A 14,799-nucleotide genomic window follows, 5' to 3' on the forward strand; every position below is an offset into this window, starting at 1 on the left:
GCTAAGTAACTCCACAGGAGTGAGCACTGTCAAGCTGTGAAAAACTGTCAAATTGCACTAAGATAAGAGGCGGCCTTCAAGGGCTTAGAAATTAGCATATGAGCCTACCTAGATTTAGCTTTCAACAAAGAATACAAAGAAAACAAAGCAAATTTGATGATAAAAGTAAATTGGAAAGTTGTTTAAAATTGCATGTTCTATCTGAATCATAAAAGTTTAATTTTGACTAGACTGTCCCTTTAAGGTGCATTATGTATTTACTAAATATAAGATATTGAAAAATATTAATAATGTAAATAATTATTATATCTAAAACAGAGATAGAAAAGGGCGCCTCCTAGTGCAGATAAACCAAGGTAATGTAACCCCCAAACAATATGGAGCCCACCGATGCCCAGGGTACTCACATGTGGGAAAGCATGTAACAAGTGCCAAACAGACAGACTGGACTATTAGTAGTGGCCTAGCTCATTATATGAGACTGTAGAGATGATGTGTGTTAGCAAATAGCTAACAAGAATTCCAAAAAAAGTCTCCAGAAAAAAGCTGCTTAATATGTATAAAAATTGTATTTAAAATATAATTGTTAATGTAAAATACTAAAACATATCTAAGCATCAAAACTGCAACGCGTTTCTCAGCAACCTCTACGCCGTTTCTTCATGCAATTTTTATACATATTAAGCAGCTTTTTTCTAGAGTCTTTTTTTTTTTTTTTTTTTTATTATTTTTAGCTATTTGCTAACACACATCATCATCTCTACAGTCTCATATAATGAGCTGGGCCACTACTAATAGTCCAGTCTGTCTGTTTGGCACTTGTTACATGCTTTCCCACATGTGAGTACCCTGGGCATCGGTGGGCTCCATATTGTTTGGGGGTTTACATTACCTTGGTTTATCTGCACTAGGAGGCGCCCTTTTCTATCTCTGTTTTAGATCACTCGTGCCTGGTTGGTATTTGAAAGGAGCAGTCCGCTATACAGAACAGTGCGCTGGGACACGGAGATCTCTCAGCTTGTTTTCCTAGTCATATCTCTGCCTTTGGAATATGTGAGTATCCTTTATCCATCATTTTGAGTCTACATATTCTGTAATTGGCTACACTAGGGGGCGCCCTTCTTGTCTCTCTTTTGTTTAAATAATTATTATAGATGTACTAAAATATTTAAAAATATATTTTACATAAATATACATAAAAATTTAAATAATATTTTCCTATTTGTGAAATATTTACGGTAAATACACAGTAAAACATTATTAAATATTATAAAATTATTATTTAGACATAATATATATATATATTATACCCCTTTGCGGTCATATACTTAGTCATATACCTTTGAACCCTTATAACGTTTGTTTTTTTATATTTTAATGATTTTTTTTTCAGATGTTTATATGAATGTAACAATGTATTTCAATGTATTTTTGTGGCCCTATCTCAACACAGGTTAAATATGATTGACAAATGTGTGCAGGCAACAATCACCAGCTAGATACAAGTAGTGTAGAATATGTACATATTCTTTCTTTTTAATGACACGATGAGTCCACGGATCATCTCAATTACTAATGGGATATTCACCTCCTGCTCAGCATGAGGCGGCAAAGAGCACCACAGGAGAGCTGATAAATATCACCTCCTTTCACTCCCAACCCAGTCATTCTCTTTACCTGCGTTAGTGTAAGGAAGTGGCAAAGTGAGGTGTTAGAAAAGATTCTTCAGAAAAGAGTGGGCACAGAATACTAATTTGGTAAAGGGCTCTCATGTAAGGGGCACTTTATTCTTGACAATACTCTCCTGGGCAGGAGAGAAATGTTAGACAGCTATATGTGTTTTTGGCACTGGGGTTGGTCTGAGCTTTGAGGCATTGAACATTTTTGGGCTCTGGTGGTTCCCTTTTCTGTGGGGTTAATTTTTTCCCCGGGAACAAGACCCTTCATTTTGGGCACGCCCACGATGGGCGGATTTAATTCTCCCGCACGCCTTTCCTTTGCGATTGCAGTGGAGACAGTTTGGGTCACAAGAGAGACATCTCCGGTCTGTTGTTTCTAGGAGTGCATGTTTACTGCTGTAATATGAGTCCCTAGGACCGGACTGCTTCGGTTCTCTTCTGGCAACGGTCCAAATCTTCCACTGCGCAAGGGGATTAGCTTCTACTGAAGAGTGGGAGAGTAGCTTCACATCTGACAGTGTATCAACCCTTGGTCAGGAAGGTAGGCGCCTCAGCGGGGCTGAGGTGTGGATGTGACTGTGGGATCAAATTTAGTGCGCAGTAAAATAGTTGCGGTTTAAAATTTAAAGCCACAGTAACGTTTTTTGTTTTTTTATTTAAAAGTTTTTGTTAAATTTAAGTTTTTTTTGTGTCAAAGTGGAGTTATTATGGATCAAGGGGCCGTGCAAAATGTTCCTTGCTCTTTATGTTTTAATGTTATTGTGGAACTACCAATACCCTTCTGTCCCTCTTGTATTGAGAGGACTTTAAGTCATAAGGATAAAAAAGATTTCTGAGACAACTTCTTCTAAGGGGGATGTTGTTCAGGATTCTAATGATGAGGTACAATATATGCCGCAACTTTCTCCTCAATCGCTCCAAGTGTTACCGCCCTCACAAGCAGTGCCTGTGTCTCCTCTGTAACTACCACTAGAGTTACTTTAAAAGACATTGCATCTCTCATGTCTTCTACAATCTCTGATGCGCTGTCTGCTTTTCCCATGTTGCAGGGTAAACGTAAGAGGAAGACAAGCCATTCAGTAAGCAAGGTTTCTGATGCAATTGTTGCGGTTTCGGAGACCTCTCAGATGCCTGAGGAGGAAGAAGCCATGGTAGCATCTGAAGGAGAGATTTTAGATTCTGAAGGTGTACTTCCTCTTGCTGATACTGAAGTGGTATCATTTAGATTTAAGCTGGAACACCTCGTCTATTGCTTAAGGAGGTTTTAGCTACTTTAGATGATAGCGATTCCACGGGTTATGGTTGTCCCTACGAAATCCAGTAAGTTAAACAGATATTTCGAGGTTCCTTCCTCGACTGATGTATTTCTGGTTCCTGACCGAGCTTCTGAGCTTATTACTAAGGAGTGGGAGAGACCGGGTTTTCCTTTTTCTCCATCTCCTATTTTCAAGAAGATGTTTCTCATAGCTGATTCTATCAAGCAGGCTTGGAGCTATTTCCACTTTAGCTAAGAGAACTACTATTCCCTTAGAGGATAGTTGTGCTTTCAAAGATCCTATGGACAAGAAATTAGAGGGCCTACTAAAAAAGATGTACGTACACTATGGTTTACAATGGCAACCAGCTCTGTGCATTGCTAGCGTCACTAGTGCGGCGGCATATTGGTTTGACGCCCTGTCTGATGCTATCAGGACTGAGACCTCTTTGGATGAGATTCAGGATAGGATAAAAGCTCTTAAATTAGCTAATTCCTTTAAGTTATCAAACTGGGAGCTAAGATGTCAGGTTTTTCTATTTTGGCCCGCAGAGCCTTGTGGCTGAAGCCTTGGTCTGCGGACGTTTCCTCTAAATCCAAACTTTTGGCTATTCCTTATAAGGGAAAGACCTTATTTGGTCCTGGTCTATAGGAAATTATTTCTGACATCTCTGGAGGTAAGGGTCATCTTCTACCTCAGGATAAGAGAAATAAGACGAAAGGGCGACAGAGTAATTTTCCTTCCTTTCGTAATTTCAAGGGAAATTCCTCATTTTCCATTTCCAAACAAGAACAACCCAAACCTGCATGGAGATCCAGCAAGTCTTGGAATAAGGGAAAACAGTCCAATAAGCCTGCCATTGATTCTAAATCAGCATGAAGGTCATGCCCCCGATCCGGACCGGATCTGGTAGGGGGCAGACTTTGCTTCGCTCAAGCTTGGATCCGAGATGTTCAGGATCCCTGGGCATTAGAAATTGTGTCCCAGGGATACAGGTTGGATTTCAAAAGTTTTCCTCCCAGAGGAAGGTTCCTCCTTTCAAGATTATCTGCAGACCAGACAAAGAGAGAGGCATTCTTACATTGTGTAAGAGACCTCTCCGATCTGGGAGTGATTGCTCCCGTTCCATTACAGGAGCAGGGTCAGGGTTTTTACTCCAATCTATTCGTGGTTCCAAAAAAAAGAGGGAACCTTCAGGCCCATTTTAGACCTCAAAAGTCTAAACAAGTTCCTAAGGGTACCGTTCTTAAAGATGGAAACTATACGCTCCATTCTTCCTTTGATCCAAGAGGGTCAATTTATGACAACAGTGGACTTAAAGGACGCGTACTTGCATGTTCCCATTCACAAGGACCATCACAAGTTCCTAAGATTCGCCATTCTGGACAAACACTTTCAGTTTGTGGCTCTTCCTTTTGGTCTTGCCACTGCTCCCAGAGACTTCACAAAGGTTCTGGGATCTCTGTTAGCGGTACTTCATTTTCGAGGCATTGCTGTGGCACCCTATCTGGACGACATTCTAGTACAGGCGCAGTCCTTCCATCTAGCGGAATCCCACACAAGCATGGTGTTATCCTTCCTTCGCTCTCACGGTGGAAGGTAAATTTACAAAAGAGTTCTCTTATTCCAAGTACAAGGGTAACTTTCTTGGGAACCGTAATAGATTCTCTATCAATGAAGATCTTTCTGACAAAAGTCATGAAATCAAAGATTATCGATACTTACCGAGTCCTTCAGTCTACTCCTCGACCATCCGTGGCTCAGTGCATGGAGGTAGTCGGGCTGATGGTGGAGGCAATGGACATCATTCCGTTTGCTCGGTTCCATCTCAGACCTCTGCAGTTATGCATGCTCAGGCAATGGAACGGAGATTATACCAATTTGTCTCCTCAAATACTACTGGAGCGGGAGACAAGGGATTCTCTTCAATGGTGGTTGTCTCTGGATCTTCTCTCCCAGGGAACCTGCTTTCGCAGACCATCCTGGGCGATTGTGACAACAGACGCCAGCCTTCTGGGGTGGGGAGCAGTCTGGGGCTCTCTAAAGGCTCTTGGAGTTTGGACTCAGTCAGAGTCTGTTCTTCTTATAAACATCCTGGAGCTGAGAGCAATCTTCAATGCTCTTCTGACCTGGCCTCAGTTAGCTTCGGTCCAGTTCATCAGGTTCCAGTCGGACAATATAACGTCAGTTGCTTTCATCAATCATCAGGGAGGAACGAGGAGTTCCTTAGCGATGAGGGAGGTATCCAAGATAATTCCGTGGGCAGAGACCCACTCTTGTTGTCTGTCGGCAATCCACATCCCAGGGGTGAACAACTGGGAGGCGGACTTCATGAGCAGGCAGACTTTTCATCCAGGGGAGTGGGAACTCCATCCGGAAGTGTTTTCCAGCCTTATCAGCAAGTGGGGTCAGCCGGTGTTAGATCTCATGGCATTGCGTCAGAATACCAAGCTCCCGAGATATGGATCGAGGTCCAGGGATCCCCAGGTGGAAATAATAGATGCCTTGGCGGTTCCTTGGACCTTCATTCTGGCATATCTATTCCCTCCATTTGCGCTTCTTCCTCGGGTGATTGCTCGAATCAAGCAGGAGAAGGCATCAGTGATACTCATTGCACCGGCCTGGTCTCGCAGGATTTGGTATGCAGATCTCGTGGACATGTCATCTCATCCACCTTGGAGTCTTCCACTGAGGAAGGACCTTCTAATTCAAGGACCCTTTCTTCATCCAAATCTAGTTTCTCTGAAGCTGACTGCTAGGAGATTGAACGCTTAATTCTGTTTAAGTGGGGGTTTTCTGAATCGGTCATTGAGACCATGATCCAGGCTTGTAAACCTGTGACCAGAAAGATTTATTATAAGATATGGCGTAAATATCTATGTTGGTGTGAATCCAAAGGTTACTCATGGAGTAGAGTTAGGATTCCTAGGATTTTGTCTTTTCTCCAAGAGAGGTTGGAGAAAGGATTGTCAACAAGTTCTTTGAAGGGTCAGATCTCTGCTTTATCTATTTTGTTACAAAAACGTCTGACAGATTTTCAAGATGTTCAATCTTTTTGTCAGGCCTTGATTAGGATCAGGATTAGGATTTAGTTCTTAATGTTCTCCAACAGCCTCCGTTTGAGCCTATGCATTCCTTAGATGTTAAGTTGTTATCTTGGAAAGTTTTATTTCTTGTTGCTATTTCTTCTGCTCGTAGAGTCTCGGAACTCTTGGCATTGCAGTGTGAATCTCCTTACCTTATCTTCCATTCGGATAAGGTAGTATTGCGTACTAAGTTAGGATTTCTTCCTAAAGTTGTTTGTGACAGGAACATTAATCAGGAGATGGTTGTTCCTTCCTTCTTTTTAGAAGGAACGGCTTTTGCACAATTTGGACGTGCTTCATACTTTAAAGTATTACCTACAGGCGACTAAAGATTTTCGTCAGTCTTCTTCTTTGTTTGTGGTTTTCTCAGGAAAACGTAAGGGTCAGAATGCTACGTCTACTTCCCTTTCTTTTTGGCTGAAGAGTATCATGCGATTTGCATATGAGACTGCTGGACAGCAACCTCCAGAGAGAGTTACGGCTCATTCCACTAGGGCTGTTCTGCTTCTGTGGAACAGATTTGCAAGGCTGCAACTTGGTCTTCTCTTCACACTTTTTCAAAATTTTACAAATTTGACACTTTTGCCTCAGCTGAGGGCGCTTTTGGGAGAAACGTTCTTCAAGCAGTGGTGCCTTCCGTTTAGGTTCCTTGTCTTGTTTCTCCCGTATCATCTGTGTACTCTAGCTTTGGTATTTTATCCCATCAGTAATTGAGATGATCCGTGGACTCATCGTGTCATTAAAAAGAAAACAAAATTAATGCTTACCTGATAAATTTATTTCTTTTTTGACACAATGAGTCCACGGCCCACCCTGTTGTTATTAGAGACAGGTTGTTGGGTTTGTAAACTTCAGACACCTCTGAACCTTATTACTTCCTTTCTCTTCTTGACTTCAGTCGAATGACTGGGTTGGGAGTGAAGGGAGGTGATATTTATCAGCTCATCTGTGGTGCTCTTTTCCGCCTCCTGCTGACTAGGAGGTGAATATCCCATTAGTAATTGAGATGATCCGTGGACTCATTATGTCAAAAAAGAAATACATTTATCAGGTAAGCATAAATTTTGTTTTTTCAACAACAGATACAAAGAGAAAAAAAGTACTTTTGAAAACAAAGTGAATTTAAAAGTGTCTTAAAATTACATGCTCTATCTAAATCATGCAGGTTTAATTTTGTCTCTCCTATCCCTTTAACAGAAAAAAAATATAAGTCAAAATCAATATTTGGTGTAACCTCCCTTTGCCTTCAAAACAGCATTAAAGGGACAGTCAATACCAAAATTCTTATTTTTAAAAAAGATAAATAACGCCTTTACTACCCATTTCCTAGCTTTTCACAACCAACATTGTTATATTAATATACTTTATAACCTTTAAACCTCTAAATTTCTGCCTGTTTCTAAGCCACTAAAGACAGCCTCTTATCACATGTTTTTTATTAACTTTTGATAACAGGGGATTGCTAGTTCATGTATTCAATATAGCTAACATTGTGCTCACGTCCATGGGTTGTGGCAGACACTACACTAATTGTATAAAATGCAAGTCAATAGATACAAAATATAAAGTCATGTGATAAGGGGTCTGTCAGAAAAGGCTTAGATACAAGGTTATCACAGAGGTAAAACGTGTACAGTATTAATATAACCATGTTGGCTATGCAAAAAACAGATCTGAAAAGACTTCAAACAAATGAGTATAATTGTAAAAAGTCACTTAATATATATGTGTATTCATTCCCTTGAATAGGTCTGATGATCCTTAGAAAAAACTTTCTGCAGCTCCTTCTTAGCCCACTGGTGTGTTCTCCGTGGTTTTAAAAGTATGTAGAAAACAGATCTGAAAAGACAGAACAAATGGAGGGCAACACAGTGCACCAAAGTGCACAAACGATCTAAGTGTTGTATTAAAATGTTTATTTGTAAAACACATAAAAAGATGTACACTCACAAGATTTACCCTCAAACATATTTGAGGTATGTTTCAGTGTCTATAATCAGATGTACACTCACGAGATTTAACCTCAAACATATTTGAGGTATGTTTCAGTGTCTATAATCAGATGTACACTCACAAGATTTAACCTCAAACAAATTTGAGGTATGTTTCAGTGTCTATAATCAGATGTTAATCCTCAGAACCGTAGGTGTAACACACCCCTCCACATCAGCGCACTTCCACTCAGTAGTATGGATCGAGTAGGGGAACTAATCAATAGCAGATCCCAGAAATCAGTGCCACTTAAGGGTATCAGTTAACGCCGGTCCGTGGGATAAAGGTAGACTAATGTCCTTATTTAAAAAACGGAGACAGTAACCACAAAGCAGGGAGGAGCCCAGTGAAACGCAGTAGGCCACTCCCATCATACGTAATGGTGGACACAACTATGCTTGTGGTTACGGCTACACTGGAGTCGGCTTTTACAGAGTGGCCGTTTCCCTAGACATACTGTCTCCATTTTTTAAATAAGGACATTAGTTTACCTTTATCCCATGGAACGGTGTTAACTGATACCCTTAAGTGCCACTGATTTCTGGGATCTGCTATTGATTATTTCCCAGAATATATTTGTTTGAAGTGGGATAAGTGGTAAGATTTAGCATAATAATATTGAGGATATCGATTACCATTATTGGTTGATGTCATTATGATGAACTAACACTAATTTGTTAATTTTTTCACATTATTGTATCTGTGGCGCTCCTTATCTGTTTTGGCCATGCAAAACTGGGGAATGGGTAATAAAGGGATTATCTATCTTTTTAAACAATAAAAAAAAATAGTTGACCGTCACTTTAATTCTTTAGGTACACTTGCACACAGTCTTTTAAGGAAATGGGCAGGTAGGTTGTTCCAGACATCTTGGGGAGCTAACCTGACTTTTCTGTGGATTTAGGAAGCTCAGCTGCTTCTGTCTATTCATGTAATCCCAGACAGACTTGATGATGCTGAGATCAGAGCTCAAGAAACATACGACTTAGATTACGAGTTGTGCGTTAGGGTAAAAAAGCAGCGTTAAGAGGTCCTAACGCTGCTTTTTTACGCCCGCTGGTATTACGAGTCTTGAAGGTTTAGGGTCACCGCACACTTCTTTGGCCTTACCGCAAAGCGACTTACGTAAACTTCGTAAAATCTTTTTTCTATGGGACTTTCATAGCGCCGGTATTACGATTCTGTCCTGGGAGGCCAAAAAGTGAGCGGCACACCCTACCCCGTCAAGAGTCCTAACGCATTTAAAAGTCAGTAGTTATTAGTTTTATGGTACAACGCTGTAACATAAAACTCATAACTAAAGTGCTAAAAAGTACACTAACACCCATAAACTACCTATTAACCCCTAAACCGAGGCCCTCCCGCATCGCAAACAATATAATAAAATTTTTAACCCCCTAATCTGCCACTCCGGACACCGCCACCACCTACATTATATTTATGAACCCCTAATCTGCTGCCCCCAACATTGCAGACACCTACATTATATTTATTAAACCCTAATCTGCCGCCCCCAATGTCGCCGCAACCTACCTACACTTTTAACCCCTAATCTGCCGCCCCCAACGTTGCCGCCACTATAATAAACATATTAACCCCTAAACCGCCGCACTCCTGCCTAGCAAACATTAGTTAAATATTATTAACCCTTAATCTGCCGTCCCTAACATCGCCGCCACCTACCTACATTTATTAACCCCTAATCTGCCGCCCCCAACGTTGCCGCCACTATACTAAATGTATTAACCCCTAAACCTAAGTCTAATCCTAACACCCCCTAACTTAAATATAATTAAAATAAATCTAAATAAAAATTACTATCATTACCTAAATAATTCTTATTTAAAACGAAATACTTACCTATAAAATAAACCCTAAGCTAGCTACAATATAACTAATAGTTACATTGTGTCTATCTTAGGGTTTATTTTTATTTTACAGGCAAGTTTGTATTTATTTTAACTAGGTAGAATAGTTATTAAATAGTTATTAACTATTTAATAACTACCTAGCTAAAATAAAGACAAATTTACCTGTAAAATAAAACCTAGCCTAAGTTACAATATCACCTAACACTACACTATAATTAAATACAATTACCTAAATTAAATTAGCTAAAGTACAAAACCCCCCCACACTAAATTACAGAAAATAATAAACAAATTACAGATATTTAAACTAATTACACCTAATCTAATAGCCCTATTAAAATAAAAAAGCCCCCCAAAATAAAAAAATAACCCTAGCCTAAACTCAACTACCAATAGCCCTTAAAAGGGCCTTTTGCGGGGCATTGCCCCAAAGTAATCTGCTCTTTTACCTGTAAAAAAGTACAAACAACCCCCACAACAGTAAAACCCACAAAACCAACCTCCAAATAAAATACTATCTAAAAAGACCTTAGCTCCCCATTGCCCTGAAAAGGGCATTTGGATGGGCATTGCCCTTTAAAAGGCAGTTAGCTCTTTTGCCGCCCAAACCATAACCTAAAAATAAAACCCACCCAATACACACTTACAGGGAGATATCTTCATCCAAGCCGGGCCGAAGTCCTCAACGAAGCCGGGAGAAGTCTTCATCCAAGCCGGGCGAAGTGGTCCTCCAGGCGGGCAGAAGTCTTCATCCAGATGGCATCTTCTATCTTCATCCATCCGGCGTGGAGTGGGTCCATCTTCAAGACATCCGACGCGGAGCAATGTAACTATTATTTATATTGTAACTATTAGTTATTAGTTATATAATAATAATTTGCAATTTATATAGCACTTTTCTCCCTGTGAGACTCAAAGCACTTTACTAATATACCAACATAAGACATAAAAGTTAGGAGTTTCTGAAGGTCAGATAAGCGGACTGAATGCCTGATGGAAGAGGTGGGTCTTAAGCTTTTTTTTAAAAGTCTGTAAGGACGGTGCCTCTCTGATTGTGCACGGTAAAGAGTTCCAGAAAGTAGGGGCAGCGTGGCCGAATACTCTGGAGCCTGAGTTTGTCCTTATTCTTGGCACTGAGAGGAGGGATGTGTTGGCTGACCTAAGTGAACGGGGTGGGATGTAGGGTGTCAGGAGCTCTTTCAGGTACTGTGGGCCTTGGTTGTTTAAGGCTTTAAAGGTCAGCAGGCCAATTTTAACATATGTTCGCCATTTAATTGGAAGCCAATGCAGGGAGTGGAGAACAGGTGTTATGTGGCAGGAGCGAGTTTGATTGGTCAATAGTCTGGCTGCTGCGTTTTGTACTGTCTGAAGGCGATGGAGTTCTTTTTTTGGGAGGCCCAAGTAAAGTGCATTGCAGTAATCTAGCCTAGAGGATACAAATGCATGGATTAATGTTGGCATATCATCCAGTGGAATTAAGTGTTGTACCCTGGTTATGTTTTTCAATTGAAAGTAGGCAGATTTTATTACGGAGGAAATCTGCTGTTTAAAAGATAGTCCAGCGTCAATCAGCACTCCGAGGTTTCGTACCTTTGCTGAACTAACGAGTTTTGAGCCTCCAAGCTCCAGGCCAGTTGGGTGATCGTGGGATATTTTTGATGCCCGGGGTCCCCTCACCAAGAGTAACTCTGTTTTGTCCGGGTTCACTTTGAGACAGCTAGCATTCATCCATTCTATGAGGTCTGTTAAGCAATTGTTTATGCGGCATGCTGGGTCTGTAGTATCTGGAGCAAAGGAGAAGTAGAGTTGTGTGTCATCAGCGTAACAATTATACCTTAGGCCATGTCGGTTAATGATGTCCCTCAGTGGTAGTAAGTAAATTGCGAATAGCATGGGAGACAGTATAGATCCTTGTTGAACTCCGCAGGACAGTTCTGTTGGTGCTGATGAGCTTGACCCTGATATTACTCTCTGTGATCTACCAGCGAGGAAAGATTTAAACCAGCTAAGGACTGTGCCTCCTAGACCACAGATGTACTGCAAGCGCTCTATTAGAATCCTATGGTCAATGGTGTCAAATGCAGCTGAGAGATCCAGGAGGATTAGAATGGAGTAATCACCTTTGTCTCTTGCCATGAGGAGATCATTTAGCACTCGGACTAGCGCTGTTTCAGTGCTGTGGCGGCATCTGAAGCCTGACTGGAAAGGATCGAATATGTTTAGGCGTGATAGATGGGCTTCCAGTTGAGTTGCCACTACTTTTTCAATTACTTTCGCAGAAATGGGAGGTTGGATACTGGTCTGTAATTAGTCATGCAGTCTGGGTCTAATAAAGATTTCTTTAGGAGTGGTTTTACACAGCTTCTTTTAGAGGATCTGGGAAGTCTCCTGTTTTTAGTGAACACTGCACTATTTTTGTGAGGACTGGGGCGAGTGTTTCAATGCATCCAGATATGAGCTGAGTTGGAGCAGGGTCTAAGTCACACGTAGTAGGGTGCAACTTTTGTATGGTGTTTTAACTCCTTTTATATCCACATTTGTAAAAGTGGCCCATAAACTGGGGCAATCTTGCATTCCATTGTAGTGGTTCTGGTGTGTAACTGTTTGGCCTGCTTTGATAGCGGTTCAGATTGAGGAAATCTTGTCTCTGAAGAAGTTCGCAAATGCTTCACATTTATCCTAAGAAAAGTTGGTAGGGCTAAGCATGCATGCTGGTTTGCAGAGCCTTTCTACTGTGCGAAACAGTTGCCTGGGTCTATTGTGGGAGAGTGCAATTTCGCGTGATAAAAATGAAGATTTTTTCGGAGTTATCTTGGATTGATATTTATTTAGATGTTTGGTAAGAGCGGCTTTATCCTCTGGATCATGTGTTCTGCGCCACTTTCTCTCGAGCTTACGTCCTGTTCTTTTCATTTCTCTGATGGAGCTATCAAACCACGGTGCATTGTTGTGGGTTTGGACAGTGCGTATGCGAGATGGTGCAATGCTTTCTAGGGTGTCTCTCATGGTTTTGTTGTAGAGTCGGACTAAGGAGCTGGGTTCTTCGCAGGTCCCCATTAGTTCACTTAGATCCATATGTGATGCTACATCCAGTGGTGTAACCCCTTTTAATGAGCGGTGTTTGACCAGGTTCTGAGGCTGCTGTCTGGTTGATTGTGATACAATGGAGAAGTGAATGGAGTGATGGTCTGACCAGGTAACTGGGTTTACAGTTACTGGTGACACTTCTAGTCCAGACTGAAACACTAGATCAAGTGTATGATCTTTTCTGTGGGTGGGAGTGGTGACGATTTGTGTAAAGCCGAGTGTACTCATCAAGCTGAGGAGATCCGTCCCAAGCAGGGATAGGGTGTTGTCGATCCAAGTGTTGAAGTCTCCTAATATAAGCCATCTGGGGTGTTCAAGGATTAAGCCAGCCAAAAGGTCTTGGAGTTCCTGAAGAAATCTCTTCCCATCTCCTGGGGGTCTGTATATTAGCAGTATTCGGAATCCTCTCTCTGTTAAGAGGCTGGCAGCTACACTTTCAAAAGATTGGGTTTTGTGGACTGATATTGGTCTGGGATTTAAGGATGATTTTGCACAGATCATAACTCCGCCTCCCTTGCAATCTTGTCTTGGGCGGTGGAACACTGTGTAATTGTCTGGAATAGCTGCCTCTAGAATAGGCCCTGCATTTTCAGGTCGGAAATAATAGCTGTTTTGTTCTTTATTGATCTGGCATTGCATAGGATTGCTCTGATAGGACAGTCTTGGGATTCAGAGTTTTTGCTCTGTACTTTGAAGACAGCGTGTCTTCTAATAGGGATCACACAAAGAGATTTTCTTGATTTGATAGTGCGGTTTTTGTGGCTTTTAGGTTGGATCACTTCAATTGGGCTTGTGGGTGGACAGGATGGTGGGGCAGCTGTGATAGTGTCAGGATATAGAACTTTAAATTTTGATTTTCCTCCACGTATGCCCCTGTCAGTCCCTTTGAAAATGCTGAGTGATTTTAGGGTAGCCACTAGTGAGGGACTGAGTGCTGCAACTGCTTTTTGGGGCCTTAAGGAGTGCAGATGTGAGGGCGTATAGGTGGTCATTCCCTCTGCAGTGAAGGGGTTAAAATAGCTTCTAGTATTTGTAGGAATGTTAGCAGTGGGGGCTGGTTACATTGCCCTGCTCTATAGTATTCAGGTCAGAGTGAGGTGTGAGATTTTGCACTTCAGGCTGCATTGTAGATAACAGATAAGAAAGCATGCAGGGGTTTTAAAACCAATGTATTTTAGTAAAATAGACTTCATCAATTAGTTTTTCTTGTGTTTAGAAATGAAATCTGAGCATTGCTAAATGGATGATTAAATCCAAAACCCAATTTGTGCATGGGTTGAGTCTGTTTTTTGTTGTTGTTTTTTTTAGTTTAAGTGTACCTTGTTTGTGGTGTTCAGCTGAAGGTATCTCTTTCTGGTAGTAAGATGGTCCAGTGGGAGTATATTTCCATCCGTTGAGTATCTCACTTTAGTAATGTCATCCGTTCAATTTTTATGATTCTAGTTGTGCGTTATGTGGAGTCGGTATTGGTCCTTGAAATAATTATGATGAATTTTGAATGTAAGAAGGTTAAATTTAAGATAAATACAGAAGAGGTCAGGAGCCTGAGGAAAGTGTGGCAGCCAGCAGCGGCGCCTCCCCTTAGTTTATAATATATTAGTTATAATGTAACTATTAGTTATATTGTAGCTGTCTTAGGGTTTATTTTATAGGTAAGTATTTAGTTTTAAATAGAAATAATTTAGTTAATGATAGGAATATTTATTTAAATGGGTGTTAGGTTTAGGGTTAGACTTAGGTTTAGGGGTTAATAACTTTAATATAGTGGCGGCGACTGTGGGCGCGGCAGATTAGGGGTTAATAAATGTAGGTGGCGGCGGCATATTAG

At 41.0% G+C, this 14,799-nt stretch overlaps 1 protein-coding gene across 1 annotated transcript in view; it reads left to right on the forward strand.

The window, feature by feature from the left end:
- MEIOSIN (meiosis initiator) overlaps positions 1-14,799 on the forward strand; it is a 246,886-nt gene that overhangs the window by 42,179 nt on the left and 189,908 nt on the right. Inside the window, exon 2 of the mRNA XM_053715311.1 lies at positions 2,729-2,864. Coding sequence (XP_053571286.1) covers positions 2,729-2,864 — 136 coding nt within the window. The remainder of the gene's footprint in view (positions 1-2,728; positions 2,865-14,799) is intronic.

The sequence above is a fragment of the Bombina bombina genome, chromosome 1 (assembly GCF_027579735.1).
Source record: "Bombina bombina isolate aBomBom1 chromosome 1, aBomBom1.pri, whole genome shotgun sequence".
Classification (NCBI taxonomy): domain Eukaryota; kingdom Metazoa; phylum Chordata; class Amphibia; order Anura; family Bombinatoridae; genus Bombina; species Bombina bombina.